At 40.3% G+C, this 20,459-nt stretch overlaps 1 protein-coding gene across 26 annotated transcripts in view; it reads left to right on the top strand.

The window, feature by feature from the left end:
* DTNA (dystrobrevin alpha) overlaps positions 1–20,459 on the top strand; it is a 184,753-nt gene that overhangs the window by 148,546 nt on the left and 15,748 nt on the right. For 13 of the 26 annotated variants that reach the window (XM_081873630.1, XM_081873650.1, XM_081873631.1 and 10 more), the window contains 7 exons: positions 3,480–3,557; positions 4,790–4,882; positions 10,564–10,651; positions 13,132–13,238; positions 14,349–14,462; positions 16,953–17,049; positions 18,294–18,314. In XM_081873630.1, the coding sequence (XP_081729756.1) occupies positions 3,480–3,557; positions 4,790–4,882; positions 10,564–10,651; positions 13,132–13,238; positions 14,349–14,462; positions 16,953–17,049; positions 18,294–18,314 (598 nt within the window). The remainder of the gene's footprint in view (positions 1–3,479; positions 3,558–4,789; positions 4,883–10,563; positions 10,652–13,131; positions 13,239–14,348; positions 14,463–16,952; positions 17,050–18,293; positions 18,315–20,459) is intronic. The other 13 variants (XM_081873641.1, XM_081873644.1, XM_081873645.1 and 10 more) reach the window with 4 other exon arrangements.

The raw sequence follows: 20,459 nt of genomic DNA, 5'->3' as shown, positions 1-20,459 counted from the left end.
CATGAACCATGCCTATCTTGATTTTTCACATACTTAATCAAAGCCAGTAAGTCCACAGAGGGAATTTTTACAAGTGATGTCAAGAGCAAATTTTATCACTTGTGAATTACTGTGACATAGATATTGAGCTGTAAACTCACTTTAAATTGGGCTAAGGGCTCAGAATACGAATATAAATGTGAATTTTAAATGTTTGATGCACTGTTTTGTTTATATGTGAACGGGCACAATTGTGAATGGAAATTTTAGTGCCAATTCTGTGCTCTTAGGTTAGAAGTGGAGAAATTATATAATGATGCAAATGTTTAGAAAGTAGCTTTGTAGCATCTATGCAGACATGTGAAATTTTAATGATGGTTTCTGCATGCCATGTACAAACACCCCTATTTTGAACACTGGGTGTTAGACTCAAAGTTACTTTGTTAAACCCCTGGGTGCTTTTTCTGGGACAGGATTATTATTATTTTTAAAGCATGATATTTTCTCTCCTGGTAAAAGCAACTAAGAGGTTACTGGTCAAAATGTTTAGAAACAACAAGCTTGGACAAGGACCATAAATGATCCAGTTAACTGTGAGTGTTAGACTCATTTCAGAAAATGGTAGATGTCACACTCTTTCTGTTAGATAGCTAAAAGCATACTCATGCCATTTTTATAACTGAACAACTAAAACCAAACTGTTACGTCAAACTGATATAAAATGTAAGTTAAGATAGGAAGAAGTGAATGTGTGCGCACACAATAAATTGTCAGTCTTCAAAATAATGGAATATCATCCTTCACTTCCATTAATATATTATGGACATGATCTAATTGTGAAACTAACCCCATGAGCCCAATGAGTCTTTAAACATGTGGTTTTTTCCTGAGCAGGAGTTGCCTATGTCACATAACTGAGGAGACTTTTATCGTGGCTAGTCTTATCCTCTGGTCATTACTACCATTTTGTGGGACTGAATTCCATATCTGAACTGTATTTGTCTGTACTGACATTCCAATTCACCTTTACTGGTTTGCATGGGTTCTAGAACAATGAGAGAGGGGGAAATAAATCTTGCTATCCATACTTTGAATACTTATATACTCCTCTACAATGCCCACTCTGTTTCCAGACTAAAAAATTTCAGGTGTTGTAAAGTTTCCTCTTTCCAGTCCTGTGATCATTTGCCCTTTTCTGTACCTTTTCCACCTGTACAATATCATTTTTGAGGTAGCATTTGTATAGTCCATATCAGCTAATGCAATGCTAGGCTAGCTCCCAAGCCTTATTATTAAAAGAGAGAGTGATAATAGCGTCTTCTGGGCCTGGGATAGGGAGCCTTAGTATGACCCTTATTGTGTTAATGTTGGAATTATGCCTTGTTTAACTAGGTTGAAACAAGATTTCTCTTTCATAGCTTAGCTACTGCCTTCTATTAATATCAAAGTATGTTTTAAAAAAACACACCCTTTTTCAGGGCATGTTTGTGACTGAGAAAAGATTTCACTGATACAGTGCTAGCACAAATATTTGTAAGGAAGCAAGATCACTGGCAGTCTGAGAAGTCTAGAACAGGTGGTGATTTTTCTCACCTTCATAGGAATATGGCATCATTTTGATTTGCTATGTTACTTAAATACTGCCTCTCTTTGCACTTTTATTCAGTTAGTTGATGAAAAACGAATGTCAACATACAAGTTACATGATATAGCTGAGAGCTGAGATGAAATCTCTCAGAACATATTTTTCTGAAATGATTTCTGGGACATTTCTTTTTCTCACCTAACTAGAAAAAGCATAACAGCTCAGGAGAATTTTACCTAAATATTCTCGGCACTTTTTTGTGTCTGGTGGTTGCTGTCTACCTGCTCCCCTTGCCCTTGCCCCCACCATACAATGCACCAGAAAAATATACTAGTTCCAGTGCATTACAGAGAGTGTGAAATAGATAGCCTATTTGTACACAGCTGTAGAGAATCACCATGTTGGAGAGTTTTTTTGCTTGCTTGGGGGATTCCCCCACCTGCATTCTACAATGGTATGAATGCACCACATTGACACAGAGATTTGTGCATGCATGGTAAGGCCACTCATGCTGCAAAAGCCTGTGTCACCCACAAGATAAGTAGAACTGGAGACTGGAATCTGTTTCAGATTCTAGAAGCATGAAAGAAAGTCCACAGATAGATAACTTTTCTGAAGTGGTACTGAGTGGTGAACATAACCAGGAACAAACACTGTATCATTTGTAACCTGGCGTGTTCACCAGGATCCTGTGGCCTAGATACAGATATGCCCCCCCCCAATGTGCATATGAAGTGCTACTCGTCTACTGAAATTTGAAGACTTACATTGTGTGTGTGGAACAATTCTCCTTTACATAGAACATTCCCAGTATTAAAAAGAATAGCATATTCCCTTGCACTCATAGAGTTCCAGTTGAACAATGGAACGTCACAGTTTTTCATATAATTCCCACTATGTGAAGCAAATATCACTGATTTCATGGTAAACTGCTTCCAAATTAGTGTGCTAAAATATTCTCTTCTAAGCCATCCATTTCAATGGAACCCAAACAGACTTCAGTCCCCATACTTTAGTAAGTAAAGGGTTCTCCTCCATTATACCACAACTACTTTAATCGCCTCTTATACGATGTTGTAAATGGAGAAATCCATTCCTCTACATGGCACACAGCCCTTTGGCTATAATATGCATCTTATTTATAATAGCTGGCATGAAAAGATTGCTATGGAATAGAGAAATCGGAATGGAAAACCTGGAGCTGAAAAGAAAGTATTTATGCCATGTTTCAGAATTGCATCAAGAAATGTTGTTGTGGTTCTGTATATATTTAAACATAAAAATGCAAACGTAAAAGAATATAGTAACGAATAAGCATGGTAGAGCACTATATAAGATCGTAATACTTTCCTATGTTTAAATCAGAGGTCATTTTAAAAATGTTTGTTCAATGTGAACATTTTCTTGGAGATCATCCATAACGGGGAGAATATCCTTCTATAATGGCAAAGAGAAGAACTGTGTCTTAACTTCATCCCCACCCCGCCTAGCTGAAATGCTACCCTAGAAAATGCTTTCTAAAGAGTTGGCAGCATAAAGTCTCACTCCACACAGTACGTGGCTTGCAGCTTAACAAGTTAAGGCTGCAAACCTAAATGTACCTTCCTAAACTCCAATGAGCTTGGTGGATTTTATTTTCAAGTGGATATGTGTAGGATTGCAATTTAAATACGGTTTTAGAAACCATTTTGGCAGAAGCTTATGATGTATCAGCTTCCTCTAAAATGTTTATAAATCAAAGAAGTAGACTTGTAGAAAATCACCATTCTGTTTTGTACAAATCTGATAATCCGTTTTAGATTTTTAGAGCAATTTTAGCATTATCTGTTATTTAAATCACTTACCTATGTTGTAGAGTTCAGTGGATTTCAGCCTTCATGGTTTACTGTCTTAGTTGTCCTGTCTCATTAACTAGCTCTCCTTACAAGAATAATGAAGTAGAGCAGAACAAATTGCTGGCTAGGGCTGCTCCAGCTTTTTTGAAAGGCAAAGGGTAAGTTTTAAAAAGTGCATAAGTAGCTTGCACTAACACAACTAAAGCAAATTCCTTCTCCTCTGATTATACTGTGCATTCCACAAAACATATCAATGGCAGAATTTTAATTTCCTCATAATTTATCTGCCAGCTGGATTAAGCACAAATAAACAGAGGCATATGAAATATAGTAGCACACGAGGTCTTGCTATGACATCTTAAAATACAGGTAATTCTACATTTTGATGTAGATTTGTGTATGCTTAGTTAAATTTTGCACTTCAGTCCTAAGAGCCAATCTATACAGATCGACCGATAATGGAGTGCACAGTTCGTAGGACTGTAGCATTTCATTCTGTATTGGGGAAATCGGGTGTTGTAGCTGCTTGGGCACCTGGGGTGGTATGAGCTGCCCACAGGGCAGGGCGAGCGGAGCTTTCATGGAGGCCGCCTCCCCCTCAGCTGTAGGGCAGATGCAAGCCTCAGGTTGCTGTTTCAGGCAGCTTAGAGCCTGCAGGCACCTGAGCCACCACATCACTCCCAGGAGAGACATGTGGCTTGCGCTGTAAGTGCCGCCCCCACAGTGTGCTGCCCAGTGGGCCCCCACCCCCCAAGCTATGCCTCTGGCGGAAATCACGTTTGTTTGACCCCCTTGCATCAAAACATACCCAGCCACAAAAACCTTGCACATTGTGTGAGAGTGTTCTAGCCTAACCACTAGTTTGCTAGGTCCAAAAAAACATTTTGCATGGGCAAGCATTCTGACATGAAGTCTTCTACATATCATTTGAAATGGTTCGTTCTAAGAACTGTGTCACGTGGTTGTTGGTTTGTTTCTTTTTGCATGTGTAGATTGGCTCGCCTGACTGATGTCAGCTGAATTCCCCTTTAAAATAAGTGTGCTTAGTATTTGAGCTGAAGGTTGGCAATTTCTTATATTCTGAGTTATGCTTCATTGTAGCACTAATCCAAGGCCAGATCCTGCATGGTCCTTGAGCATCTCTGCTGCTTTAGTTTTTGTAGGTGCTGATATTCTTGTCTTGCAGGCCCACTTTCTTAATATCTCTAAGTTCTACCTTGATGGGATGGAATTGATAACCATTTCAACACTTGTTTTATGAAGAGAGAGAAAATACATTTGACTGCTCATTTACAAATTCCCATTTCACACTCTTACTTGCTCCTGCTTTCTCTGTTTATTTCTCTTTGTCTGTCCGGACTATACCCTTTTCCCCCCAACCCTGTTTCAGGTTACAGTATAGCCTCGATGTTGCAGACAGGCTGGCTGATGAACATGTTCTCATTGGGTTGTATGTCAACATGCTCCAGAACAACCCCTCACGGTTAGTGCAGGCTGGGCACCTTGGTGGGGAACTTTAGAGACGAATCCAGGCCATTACAGAATGCAACTCCTCAAAGGACTGCGCAGAAACTAAACTGACTGGCCTGGTCCTCATTCTATTGGATTTCAGCAGTGTTAAATATTACAAACAGTAGAATCACTACCATGCACATTGATTTGTGTTAGTCTCTAAAAGGCAATCATTAGTGTGCTTATCAATATTATACATACTCTGACCCATTTATCCTACTAACTGATCAACTGGGTGACAATCTACATGAGCCACCACAGAACTGCTGCATATGTAAGGAATATTCTGAAGTTTCTTTTTGTGTGAAATCTGTATGAAAATTCTTACATCCAGTTGTCAAAGGCAAATGATTTCACTGAAAAGACACACATGACCACCACTCTTCAGTTCACATAAAGTGTATGTTCATCATTACATATTGATCTACAACTTTCTTATATGGAAGTGACATCTGAATGCCTTGATGAAAAGGCAGCATTAAATCCAAATACAGTAATCAGCATAATTAGGTGTTTTTTCAGATTGTACTGTTGGCAGTGGTTGTTACTAATAATTGTTTCTTTTGTGCTTTTAATGTGCATATTGCTTTCCTGGCTTTATGCTGTTTATACCTAAAACAGTCGTTTCAGATAAAGACAGTTACTTATCCAAGCATCCAAGGGGTTCATGGCTAAGCAGAAATTTCATCTCAAATCCCTCAGGTCCAGCACCCTATCAGTTAGTCCATGCTAGAGTGTGTAGGACAGAATGCACAGATTCAAGTATTCTTTGAAGTATTTTTCCAAGTGAAGAAATACAATGGTTGAATAAGAGGACTTTTTATTTGCCTGCCGCTGTAGAGCTGTACGTTAGACTGATCTCAAAAGCAGTTGATAAAAGGTTGGTTGAAAGCATGCGGTGGTCCACCCTATAGTGTCTACAGAATAATGAAGGCTGGGCATCACACTCATGAAGTATTTAAGGTATGGGATCATGACTGAAACTTGGTTTTGGATTCTGTAAAACACAGCAGTATTTAAAAGGACGCCTTTTTCCATGTAAGACTGAAAAGCTCCCTGTGTTGTGACATGTGAATATATCCTTTTGCATGGTTAGATAACTGATGGCTATTTTCTGAACAGAGTGTTCTGGTATAATAAGCCACCCTTCTCTGTCTATGCTTCTTGCTAGCTATAGCCATTTACTTGTCAATATTTTTTTTATCAGTCAAATTGAGGCCCATTCCTTTTTGTATACACTTGCTAGATGGAGCTGATGTAGTTTGAGTCCACATGCTCAGTGCGCAGAAGAAACTGTGTGCCATGATAAACCCTTAAATTGAATGCTTTTGAAGGTTTGGATGGGTAAAGAAACAATGAAATGTGTAGTGCAAAACATATGATTATTGACATTCAAAGATTTCAGTATTAACGTACTTGATTGAAAAGAGCACCAGTCATTCCCATTATATTAACAGGCAAAATTAGCTAACAGACTTAACCATGTATTACATAATGCTTTGTGGTAAGGAGTGGAGAAGTGCATAGTTCTGAATATTTAAGAGCTCAGGCAATATGTTATTCCTGAGCATTGTATAATTTTTATAGACTGGCATCAGTCCTGATACTGTCCCTCTGCTAATGTCTGTGGTTATGCATTTAATTGGTAAGTGCATTCTGGCCATAAAGTTTTTGTACAGCAGGCCACAAAGTTCCCAGCTCTAACTAATAATGGTCTGCCGCTTGCAGTCTAAGGAAGCAAAACCACTGTTCACTATGTCCACTGATACTAGGACCAGAAGCAATTTATTTGAAATTGCAAAGAGACAAACTTAGATAAAGGTTTAGGGCAACTTTTCATAACAAGTAATGGAGCATGCAGAGTAGAGACAATTGGGAATCTTCCATTGCCATTTGAATGCAAGCCACGGCTTTATCCAATACAGGTCTGATTGCTATTCAGTGTGGTAGCAAATGATCACATGTAGCAGCAATGACTGATACTGCCAAAGTGCATGTGGTCCATTTCCAAAAGCCATTATCATCCTAATGAAATACTAACACTAAAAAACAAAAACAAAATCCTCAAATAAAGCAAAACAGCGTATCTTCACAGATGCTAACATAACATTAGTTCTGAACTCTACATACTGTACAGCCTCATCCAAATGGTCTGGGAGGCATCAGTGATATTGAATGGATTGCTAGCTGCCCTAGCCTGCTGTTGTATGTTTAATGCACAGAATTTCTGAAACTTTCATGGCATGGAAATAATATCACTTGCTAGTCTTGGTGCATCAACCTTCTGCTAAGAGACGTATTTACAGCAGCCAGTTGAAAAGTTGACAACTCCAAGGATACTCGCAGTTAAATAGGAGTAATGTCCCCAGAGGGCTGCACTGACATGAGAGACATAAATGATTTCAATCAATCAAGATATTTGAATAGCCAAGATTGAGGCGTGTTGGTTCCATAAACATTTTTTCTCATGCAAATTTCAAAAATGAAATGTACTTTTAACTTGCATTTATTTTTGGCATGTGGGGACGGGGAGTAATTTTCCTTCAAATCAGAGTGGCTTGTGTTTATTGGAGTGTGGGTGTCTTTGTTTCCTTTCCCAGGCAAGTGTGATATGACTAATTTGTTTGAGCCATCTGAGTTGACTTCGGGTGAATTAGCACACTCTAGTAGTCTCAGAAAATCTATCAACTGAGAAATAGCTAGTGGTGTTGCCTTGCCCTTTCCCACTTAATATCATACAAGTATATATCAAAATAATACATAGAATTACTTTCTCCCACAAACTTGCAACCACAGTGTCCAAGTGTATGTTCCTATGTTCTGTTGTCATGACAGCAAACAAGTGATGGAATTGTCACCTCTTGACTTGCCTAGAGGAGAGGATGTATAGGATTGTTCTGGTTATCCATCCTATCTAATGACTTTTCCCATCCTATCTAATGACTTTTTCACTACGAGAAGGATTTGGGATACCCCTGGCCTTTCACAGCATATTTGGAAGCAGTTTTGCAACAACAATCAGCTTCCACCCACCACCCACCCCCGTTCAGACACATTTCCTATTGGAAACCTTTACTTTCTCCCACAATTCAATAGGCACGATTAGGCATGCATGGATGATTTGGAAGGAAGGATCCTGCCTTCAGCACCAGACTCTCTGGTAACTGTGGTGCAGGTTCAGCCATTCTTCCTTATTTGTGACTAGCTGCTATCTACTCTTAATGGGAAAAAGTAGAATACTTTTCTTGGGGACAATCTTGCACCTCCTCCACCCTTCCCTTATCGCAGTTCGCACAATTCAAACCATGGCTTATTGGGAACAAGCAAATATGTGGGTTCCTAGAAAGAAGATCACAACCACATCACTCCTCCTCCAGTTCTGCTGCACTGCTGTGAGCTAAGCCTTGATTTGGTTTAGTGTTACATTCAAACTTAGGCTTGATCTCCCCAAGGTTTGTTCTATGGCTTACTACTCTTGATTTGTCACAAGCCTAACTCTGGATGTACTGCTAGGCCAAACCTTGGCTTATCTTATAGCAGCGCAGCAGCAGTAGAACCAGAGGAGGATCAACATGGCCACTGTCTTCTCCCCAGAAACCCCATGTTTGCTTGTGTGTGCTGTGCCATGATTTTGCTTAGCAGTGTGTGTGTGTGAACCAGGCCACTGTGGTCACAGTGTATCTGTACGTATAAGGACACAGACATGGGTTGCATCTCCAACAGTGTCATTGTGGGCCCTTCATCTACTCTGCCTTGCCATGCTTATTTTCTTGAACACAATCTATTGAATTTTTAAACTTAAACTTATCATATATTCTGGTGCTTAATTAAACACTATGTGACTGAAAATTTTGCTTCTAATAAGTTGACCTGAATGAAACACTTATCTTCACTCTTCCTCAAGTGTTGTTTCTTTCACATTTTTTGTTCAGTTTCAGTTTTTATACATGCACCATTTAAGCAGATGGTTTTTACTGAAGGATGAATCCATTATCATGGGGGTGTGGGGGGAGAGAGAGAGAGTCTCTAGCAAGACATCTAAACCATACACAGAATTCCCAGGGGTCTCTTACCTTGCATTTAGAAAACAGTGTGTTGAAATGTAGAAGATAAAATTTGCAGAACTTTGCCTCATCCCAGATTCAAAGAGAAATCTTGCGTTATCAACAAAGCTGAAGCATTTAAATACATCAAAAAGTTTCATATGAAGGAAAATCTCATACAAATACATGCCCATATGCCTCTTAACTGTATTAATTATTAATTGGAGTAGTCCTGGTTAAAGAATTGTTATTGACATTAAAACCAGCATGCTTTACTTCATTTAATCAGCAGTTTAGGCTGCAGTTCTAAACACACCAGGGATTCGGTCACATTAGAGTGGGACTTGCCTCTGACTAAACATTCATGACTTTGCACTGCTAATTCAACTTAAAGCTATGCAACACAATTCTGTTTAGCAGGAAGTCAGTCCTACAGTGCTCAGTGGGGCTTTCCCCCATGGAACAGAGCATAAAAACGGAGTCTTAGGCTGTAATCCTATACTCATTTACCATGGCATAAGCATCACTGAGCTCAGTAGGACTGACTTCTGAGCAGTCAATAACCATTAATAAATTATAATAAAAAGAGGACTGTCAACCAGTTTAATTTAAATTTAATCCATTTATTGACAATTCATCTATTAATTTATGTATCACCGAAGCATAATTATAGGTACTCTTTCGTTACCGTAAAGATAGTGTGAGGAATCTTAAAATCTAATAAACTAGGGTTAAAATCCTGGGGTTGTAACTAAGGTTACATTTACCTAGAAGTAAGTCCCATTGAACTTAATGGGACTTACTTCTGAATAGATGTGCATAGAATTGTACTGTAATGTTACCACTCATTGTTAGGAATCGATATATTTAATTTTTTCTTCAATGTTCAATGTTACAGTAATATATTGGAATCACAGTAGCCTAAAAGAATAAGCAAATGTGCCTTTAGCTCCCTTTGGGAGATAGTTATAACATGTTCACGTAACATCAAACATGAAAGAAGATATTAAAGATATTTCATCTTCAAAATAAAAATATTTTACCTTCAAAGATAAGCCTTCCTGAAGGAGGAAAATAAGCTTACTTGATTCTTAAAAATTCAAAATAGCAAAGAGGCCATGCCGGAAACATAAGAAAAGCCCTGCCAAATCAGCTCCAGGTCCAGCATCCAGTTCCCTACCATAGCCAGCCTCCTCTAATATTTCCCATGGTGTTTAGAGGTATACTTGGGAGCTGCATTTAGGTGGAATGGTTTATAGCCACTGATAGACTTCTCCTCCATGAACTTTGTCAAATCCCCTTTGGAAGCTGCCTCTGTCAGCATGTATCACAGCATCTTTTAGCCATGAATTCCATAAGTTAATTGTGCAATATATGAAATGCTTCATTTTGTCTGGCCTGATTCAACTGCCAGGGAATTTCACGAAGTGATCTTGAGTTCTAGAGTTTCAAGAGAGAGTAATTTTCCTCTGTCCACATTCTCCACACAATTCATAATTTTATTAACCTCTATTATGTAACCTTTTTTAAATATAGGTTATGGAATATTTTCCTCTCAACCTATATATTAATGTCTCTCCCACTTTTCCTTGCCCTTCCCTCGCAACAGTTTGCTCGACAGCCCAAACCGTCTAGATGAAGAGCACAGACTGATCGCAAGGTATGCAGCAAGACTGGCAGCTGAGACTACTTCATCAGTAAGTGGCTTTCATTAGGAGAAAGTGGTTTTGTTTTGTTTGAACTTGCTGAAATAAAAGGGTTGAGGAAAGCTACCACTATCCCCTGTGATAGGCTTGTTTACATAGGAGGAACTATCTCTAGCCATGCTGAAAGATTAATTGACACAAGTCTAGAAGTCACTGCAATCTATAATAATAATAATAATAATAATAATAATAATAATAATAATTTATTTTTATTCCCCGCCCATCTGGCTGGGTTTCCCCAGCCACTCTGGGCTGCTTCCAACAAAAGATTAAAAATACTTTAAAACATCGGTCATTAAAAACTTCCCTAAACAGGGCTGTCTTCAGATGTCTTCTAAATGTCAGATAGTTGTTTATGTCTTTGACATCTGATGGGAGGGTTTCCTGGGGGGCGGGCAGCACTACCGAGAAGGCCCTCTGCCTGGTTCCCTGTAACTTCACTTCTTGCAGTGAGGGAACCACCAGAAGGCCCTCAGAGCTGGACCTCAGGGTCCGGGTTGAACGATGGGGGTGGAGCCACTCCTTCAGGTATACAGAACCAAGGCTGCTTAGGGCTTTAAAGGTGAGCACCAAAACTTTGAATTGTGCTCGGAAATGTACTGGGAGCCAATGTAGGTCTTTCAAGACTGGTGTTACGTGGTCTCGGCAGCCACTCCCAGTCACCATTCTAAAGGCACATGACTACTCAGAAGGAAGTCCTATTGAATTCAGTGGTGCCTGCTCCCAGCTGAGGTGGGTTAGGATTGTCGCATTAAAGTTGAAGATTGGAAATACTGACATCTCTGTGAGCATACATGATTTCTGGCTGCTACCACAGCAAATGGTGAATCTCTGAGGCTGCTTTGGCAATACTGCAGGGGCAAAAGCAAAATCCAAGGCCCATCTGCCACATAACACCCTTAGGACAAGAGGGTCCTTAGCAGCAGGTAGGGTTCCCCATCACCACTACTGTTCACTTTGTCCTTTCATCCTTCAAAACATATTCCTGCAAGTATCACAGGCAGAGAATGGGGTTTCTGTTTCCAGGCCTTGGATTGCCTCAGAGAAATGATCCAGGTTTTGAGGGCTCAGGTCATTTCCAAGCTAATCCAAGGGGACTTTGGAAGAACTCAGTCATCCCTAAAATTGACCATGATTTCCAGTTAATGACAGACATTATTCCCCCATCCTTGCTGCATGTGCAGCACAGTTTCTCACTGTAAAAGCTACTTATCATGCTTGTCATACTGTGAGACTTGTCTCTGAAAATTATTACATGACAGTTAAAGGGGGAAAAACTACTGCTGTAGAGAGAGTTCTCTTGCATCAGTGGAACAAAATATTGGCTAGTGCCACCAAGCAGAGGTTTTTCAAGAGATTTTTCAGAGATGTTGTGCCACCCAGCTGAGAACCTTCTCCATCTAGGAGAAGAAAGTGAGATCATGCTCATTATGACTTATTTGCTAAACACTTGGGACAGTAAAATCATTTGAATCCATAGCTACTTATGTGCAATTCTGATTAAAATACAGCTAGTGAATACATTCAGAGCATTAGTTAGATTTTGTTGGGTATGTTTCAAGTGCTGTGGCCTCAGGCCTCTGTGATGTTGTCATTCCCCAACTGACCCTGTTCAATAAAGCCAGGACTGCTTCAGCTGTGCTAGTATTCTATTGATAGTTAGCAAGTAATGAGCTTCTTCCCCCTCCCCTTGTTACTCATCTCAGTTGTCTTCAAAATGGGAGGGGAACAGCAAATTAATTATCACAGTACCTCACCAAGGCTGAGAGTGTGCAGTCTATAGCTTTGCCACTGGAACACCAGCTGCAATGATGAGGGTGATGCCAATGGCCAAATATTATCCTGACGTTTTGATTACTGATTGTGTCGTAAACCAAGGAGTGCTTCTGTCACGAGGAGGAGCAGGGAGGGAGATTGATCACAAGGTCTTCTGAGGAAATTCTTAACAGATACTATCAATTAACCAAGTAGTTATGAGAGAAGTGTGACTGGATGGAATGAAGGCCAAAATAATTTATGTGAGCCAGAAATCAGTTAATTGCTAGTCACTTTCAGTGCAGTGTCTCAGATGTATGTATTTGGTTCTTCCACCCAATATCACACCGTGGACTTTTGGTCACACAATTGGATTTCCCTTTCTTCTTCTTCTTTTCCTCAACCCTCCAGAGCACATTTTGTGGGTGTGCAGAAGGCTGCAGGGGAAAAGGGAATGATTGGGATTTCAGTTTTGTTTTTGTATTGTGTGGACCACCTTGAGTTTCTCTGAAAATCAGGCAGGGTATAATTTTTTGCAATTAATTGAAGTTGAATAAACACCTTTAGCCCCTATATTACACAAGCATTGCTGTACGATATCAGTCATATGGTTAATATGTGTATGAATACAAAAAAGACAAAAGATGGGCATGTCTATCTTTAAACAATATACTTTTATTTGCCATTGTTATTGACATGAACAACCTGTCTTCCAGCAACTGCAACAGCAACCACAACAGAGAGGTGCTCCAGATATCTCATTCTCTATTGATGCTAATAAGCAACAAAGACAGCTTATTGCAGAACTTGAAAATAAGAACAGGTAAGTCTGTTGTAACCTACCTCCAAGCTAAATGTATATCTGCGGACAGAAACAAAATGTATCAAGTATCAAGGCAGAGTTGACCAAAACTGTGGTGAATCTGTCATGAGGGAACCTATAGATGCAGTATAATACACTGGGGCCACTGTTAGTTTCTGGGTTTTGGATTTAATTTAATAAGCTATAAGACAATCTGTACTTAAACAGTACCTCCTAGTTGCAGCATCTGAGCTTTCAGTTTTTCCATGGAGCAGATTTTGAGGCTGTGTGAAGAGGTACCTCTCTTTGGGATGGGGAGGGGGGAGGCATCTCAGAGATCAGGGGCAGCAGCAGAGGCTGCCTGGGGGACTCCTGGTGAGAGGAGAGGAGGCTGAGGGAACACTCCACAAGGGGGAGGGTGTTTGAAAAAGGGTGAGAGGCTACCAGCTCTGCAGGCAAGGGGTGACATAACTGGGCTCCTGAGCCCCACAGGGGTGCCGCAGAAAGAATGTAGTTGGTCAAGGGAACCATGGACTCAAAAAAAAGGAAAACCTTTGCCCTAGCACAACAAAAAAGAAGAAACACACTTTGTGGTTTGTTAAGTGATGGGGAAATGCATTGAAAAGTGTGAGATGAACAATTGATTAATGAGAATACATATAAACACCCCATAAGAAATCGGAATGAATGCAGGACAAATGCTCATCATTGTTTAACCACCCCACAAACAAATCAGAAAGAATGTTCAACAGAGTCCAACTAGGTAAATCCAGAAGTGTTGCATCACTTGAGAGTGAAGGTGTTGTGCTTATCTTCCAGGCAAGTGGGACACTCTTGCTTACCAAGAGAGGGAGGAGCTAGGTGGCAGGGAAGTCAGCACAGTGCAAACACACTAGGTGCTCCTGCTGGTGCTTTTGCACCATATTTACCTCCCTGTCGCCTCTCCCTCGAGGTAAGCAACAGTAACCTACCTGCCAGTTAGTGAAGCAGTTCCCCTGTCACCAGCTGCTCCTGATGTACTTTTGTGCAGGCACAAGCCAGGATGAATGCCCAATAAACAGGTCATTTAGAGGGGCCCTTGGTGAAAACGTTACCTACGGCTTACCTCTTCTTCTTCTCTTCTTCTGTAAGAGAAATCTTACAAGAGATTCACAGGCTGCGACTTGAACATGAGCAGGCGTCTCAACCCACTCCAGAGAAGGCAGCACAGAATCCTACTCTCCTGGCAGAACTTCGGCTCCTGAGGTAAGTACATACAGTATATTATATTCAGCCAATGACTTAAGAGGGTTTTTATTAAAAAAAAAATAATAATAACACAATCTTACACATCTCTACTCAGAAATAAGCCACATTCAGTTCAGTGGGGCACACTACCAGGTAGCATATATTGTTTTGAGGTTGTGTTTTCCACTATTGATTTTACTAATGGAGTTGTCAAAAGATAACTCTTCCTCTAACTAGAACAAAATAATGGCAGCAACATGCAACATTAGTGTTGTAGAACTTATTAGAAAGTGATCAAGATCAATGTTCAAGTTTAACTATTTCCCTTTTGGAGACCCATCCTAAAATGTGTTTTAAAATACTACAAATAGGGTGAAATAGATTTACTTTTTTTTAAAAAAAAGTCCCTTGATTATGCAGTGCTGGAATTTTTACTTGACTCTCTGAAGCTGTAATCCTGTGTACACTATCCTAGGGGTAAGCTAGTGTGCGTGGTGCTTGTTTTTGCATTTCTTTGATTTTGCTTCAAAGATAAAAAAACATAATAACTTTCTTTAAATTTGTCCTCCATTTTAATTTGCAATGTCACAGGAAGCAGTATCTGTCCAAGCTTGTGTGCGGTCAGAATAGTAATAGTTAATTAACAGTTAAAGGGGCTTATTTTAATTCCTTGCACAACATTTGCAAAATAGCCAAATGAAAGCTTCTCAACATAATGAAAATATAAGTAGGGACTATGTGGTTGTTCCCCCAAGTGTTCTGTGCAGTGTACTGGCTATTTCACAGTCCCAGGTTCTCTAATAAAAATATCACTGCGGCTCTCTAACCTGAACACCAGGCTTTGCCAATCTAGTGCCCTCCAGGTGTTTTGAACTACAACCAGTGCTTTTTTCCTGGGGGTACACAAAGGTATGCAGTACCAGCACCTTTTTTTCTCGAAGAAAAGCACTGACTAGAACACTAATCTGCATTCTGCTTAAAGGCTGTTCTTGCTGGGGGGGGTCAAAAGATCCCAGAAAGCTCAAAAAGTCGGCCCAGTAAACTGAAATCAGGTGATGGGGAAGAAAACTTAATTATTAAATTGTCATTCTAGTTGGCTAAGAAGTTGAGAGTGGAAGTTAAGATAATGTCTGTAAGGACTCTTCCAGACATCCTTTTTTATTGAGCATTCATTATGATTTGTGCTTGTTATGTTATTTCAGCAGCTCTATGTTATCCCCAATTAACACTCAACTTTAAAAGAAACCAGAAGTTAGTACAGTGGTGCCCCGCAAGACGAATGCCTCGCAAGACGGAAAACCCGCTAGACGAAAGGGTTTTCCGTTTTGGAGGTGCGAATTTCCTATGGGCTTGCTTCGCAAGACGAAAATGTCTTGCGAGTTCCTGCGGGGTTTTTTTCCTCCCCCCCCCTTTTTCTAAGCCGCTAAGCCGCTTATCAGCTGATCCGCTAAGCCGCTTATCAGCTGATCCGCTAAGCCGCTAATAGCGCTAATCCGCTAAGCCGCTGATGGGCTTGCTTCGCAAGACGAAAAAACCGCAAGACGAAGAGACTCGCAGAACGGATTCTTTTCGTCTTGCGAGGCACCACTGTACCTCCTTAAAGGACACTGAACATGTTCCTTACATTGAAAAGTATAGTGTTTGAAACTATATCTGTTGATACTGTAGTCAGCAGAGGATGAACATGTATGTGAATGCACCTTTGAGGCAATGTGTGTTGTGCCAAATAATCAGCAAATAGATGCAAGATCATACTCAGCAGTGTGGCATCAGTTTGTCCTGGATCAGGAGACCTTTTGGAATAGCTGAATTACCAGGGAAAGGAATCCCAAGAGCTAGAGTAACACATATTGAAAAAGCAACTTCTGGTTCCAAACCCAGCCAACAGTTAAATAGGCTTTACCAACTTGAACTCACAATGGCAGAAGGAGGGCAGATTCTGACAAAAATCCAGGATGTTCAGGAAATGTCAGCCTTTTGTGTGGGCAGACTTTTAGCCGGTAAACATTTGATCCATTAGAGAATCAATATTGAGTATCAGAATAGGACAAGGGAGTGCCAACTTCATATCCTCTCTTGAATGGGTCACCTTGAGCAAGTTATCCCCTCTCAGCATAATCTATTTTCTGGATTGTTGTGGAGACAAAATAAGAAGTGAGGAAAGGACTTTCTATGCATGTTGTCCTGAGCTTCTTGGAATAAGAGACAGATAAAAACAAATAATAATATATATATATATATATTTGGTGCATTGGAGTAGCATGGTGGTGAGCTAGGAAAAGATTCTGGAGGGCTTGTCGTCTGCTGCAAGAGTGGAACCAAGCTCCATGTTTTGAGCTGTGCTCATGGTCAGTCTTGGGGCAAAAACTTCCTGCATAGGAAATCAGGTGCAACATTATAACACATGTTTTGGATTACAAATGCAGGCTTTTCCACTGCATGTTCATTTGTCTGGGAAGCTTTGGAATGGTTAGCTACATGCCCTGATCTTAAATGCTTATTTCTTAGGCAGAGGAAGGATGAGCTTGAACAGAGGATGTCAGCTCTTCAGGAAAGCCGAAGAGAACTCATGGTTCAGTTAGAAGGCCTCATGAAACTGCTAAAGGTAAACTATTTTAATTCCCAAGCCTATACGATTTCTCTCCTAGACCAGGGATGTGGAACCTGTAGCCCTCCAAATGATGTATGACTCCACTCTTCCCTGAGCATTGGCCATGCTGATTGGGGTTGATGGAGTCTAACAGCAGCCCAGGGGACTCCAGATTTCCCATCCCTGCCATAGATGTTTGTTCTGGGAAATGCCTCCCACTAACTTCAGATATTAATCATTCCCATTGCCCAGACAAATAGGTTGTTGTTGCTGTTATCTTTTCAACCTACAATTTGACCATTGTTTCCACAAAAACAGCAGCAATGGAGAGTGGATCCAAATGCCCTTTTCTCCAGGTACTTAGTACTGAGGGGCTAAGGAGTGTTGTTGCTAGTTGTCATATTTCATTATATACACCCCCTGTTTATTAACCTCTTCAACCTAAATGATTTGGAAAGGGACTAATGTGCAGAAATACATCCCTTTGATAACAGAAATTAAGTTGGGGAGGGGAGGGGGCAGATGGGCAAGGACTCAACTTCTTTGTTTGGAATTTTGTTCATATTTTAAAAGATCAGTCCTGGCATAAACTAGCCTGGTCTCATTAAACTTAATACCTGCAGGGGCTAAAATTATATTCTTTTCCTGTTAGCTACCCCTATTTAACAAAGTATATTTGTTAATGTACAGAGGTGCACAGCAAAAGAGCTATTAAGCCATCTTTGCTGTTTCTCAGTCCTGTATAGGGTCTGAGTCCAACCCCCTGCAATGCAGGAATCTCAGCTAAAACATCCATGACAAATGGCAATACATCCTCTGCATAAAAACATCCAAGGAAGGAGGCTCATAATATATACAAAATATATTTGCATCCAACAACATGACAAGCTTTAGGAAATTTGAGGCTGGCCCCTTTAATGGTTTGAGTGCACCACTTAACTTGGAGCTGTGTTGCTATATAGCCACTCCTGTTGTTATGTATGTACAGTGAGAACATTTAAAATGTAAGAGTCCTGCTGAATCTGACCATCTACGGTACTCTAGCAGTGATTAGCCAGGTCATTCCAAAACTTCTCAAATGGGAGAGAAAGGCAACAGCTCTCCTTCATTATTCCCCCCCCCCCCGGAAATTGATGTTCAGAAGTATGCTGTTCTAAGACCAAGGGGTGACAATCCTGCTCTGTAGCTGCAGCTCTCTCCCCTATCTCACACTTTAAGATCAGACTCATCTGACTCGCAATGATCCAATCTTTCTTTAGGAAGAAGAATTGAAGCAGGGTGTAAGTTATTTACTCTGTAGATGTCACTAACTCTTAAGAAGTGCTCCTGTGATCCAAATGTGTGCTTACTACATCTGCTTGAAATGCGTTTACATGCTCTGGACCAATAAATAACACTACCTCGCACGTCTTTAACCTTTTATCTGAGAAGTTAAGGTACTTTAAACAGTCAGCTGTTATGGCTTTCTTGATAGGTCAGCAACAACAAAACAGATCTCTGTGGCTCACTGCTGATATAATTGTATCTTTGGCATGAAGAGCAATAACTCTTCAATGCTGTCCAACACAAACTATTGAATTGTGTGAACGTGAGCAAACTCCTTGAAGTTGAAAATGTAGAGGTACTTCAGATTGATGGAATGCTAAGTCCATCCCCCAACCCAAGTAACAGTTTTGAGAATATTTGAAAAATAATTCCATAACCTATTTGTACTGAAAAATGCACTAAGGTTGTGTTTGTAATTATCTTTCCAAATGCATTAAATTACACTGAAGCCAAAGGAATAATGTTGCTTAAGTGACTAAAGTGTAGCATTCTCACTGGCTCAGGAAGTGTTGAGGGATTTCTCACTATACTAAAGCAGAGTTTTGTTTCTTGGTTCAGCTACGAAATCAATGTGCAGTAGCTAGAACTATGTGCACACAGATTAGGAGAAAACTGGTAGTATTGGGCCATTGCTGATCTATTGGTATACAGTGGTACCTCGGGTTAAGAACTTAATTCGTTCCGGAGGTCCGTTCTTAACCTGAAACTTTTCTTAACCTGAGGCACCACTTTAGCTAATGGGGCCTCCTGCCGCCGCCACACCACCACCACACGATTTCTGTTCTCATCCTGAAGCAAAGTTCTTAACCCGAGGTACTATTTCTGGGTTAGCAGAGTCTGTAACCAGAATCATCTGTAACCCGAGGTACCGCTGTATCTGCATTAAAAGTACTATTGTTACTTTTCATAATGTAAGATTTGAGCCCACTTTTTTATTGAACCCAACTCACTGAACTCATTTAAGTGAACAATTATTCAAATTGCAGTTTTATGCTGAATTTTCACTCAGATATTTTCAATATGAAAAGTAGGTTTTGAGGAGTGTGAAAAGCATCCTGACCTCCCCACTCCACATTTTTATGGTGTTGGGAAGGTTATACCTGATCATGGCCCCAAAATGTTACTGCTTCTTTGCAACTTCAGTGGTTTATTTCTCCTTCAGTGCAAGATCCCTGCCAGTCAGTGATCACATAGAGCTACTGATGGCACCAGAGCATAAAAATCACATTTGTCTAACAGACAACACTGAGGGCAGTGCTTTCCTTTTAAAATATTCATGTCCTACCTTTCTGGGGGGTGGGCTGTGGAATATCCAAGTTGACTACACTGCATGGCAAAACTTTCGCCACACATTTTTGCATCTGACTACTAGTGACAGAAATGCAGTGAAAAAGGACGACATCTCCATTTGGATGTGCATCTGAATACCAGTTTTCTCTATCAACACTGTGTTACTTTCACAGGCTGCACATCCGCTTGCACATCTCCACCCATATTGTACCACAACCAGTCGAGAACATTTAACTAGGAGGAACAAAGGAGCATCTACCTTCTGTCTTTCGTCCTCCTCACTTTCCCCAAACCCCATCCATTTGTGAATACTTTTTCACAAAAGGGTGTTTAGCCAGCAAAGTGGGAGCTTTTCATGAGGGGTGAAAAGATTTGTAAAGGGGGGGACCCACTCTGTTTCAGCTCAGCATAAGTGCATATTGTTATAAAGGGCAAAGATATACAAATCTATCATATATATTTTCTGCTTAGTGTACTAAGCATTTCTGTTTTCCATGTTCCTAATTTTTCTGTTCCGAAATGTAGCTCTTTTATTTTGTATAGATTTCTACCCTGGTGATTCTAACCTGTGAGCCACTCTAGGTTCCAGCAGAGGGAGCTACATACCAAAGACTAACAAAAGAGATTTGTTTTAAGTTTTACCGAACTGAGGGGAGGGTGATTGTAGATAAAGCTTAAGTATCTTACTACTAGTTTCTTATCAGTGCACTCAGTGAGAAGATACAGATGACATTCCTCATTAAAATTGTCATTGTCTAAATTGTAGCTGCTGTAACAGGAAACGGATTTGTCTGTTTGCAGACATAACA

This window comes from Podarcis erhardii (genome assembly GCF_964252035.2).
Source record: "Podarcis erhardii genome assembly, chromosome: 8".
Taxonomy (NCBI): Eukaryota; Metazoa; Chordata; class Lepidosauria; order Squamata; family Lacertidae; genus Podarcis; species Podarcis erhardii.
This window is presented reverse-complemented; position numbering and strand designations above follow the sequence as displayed.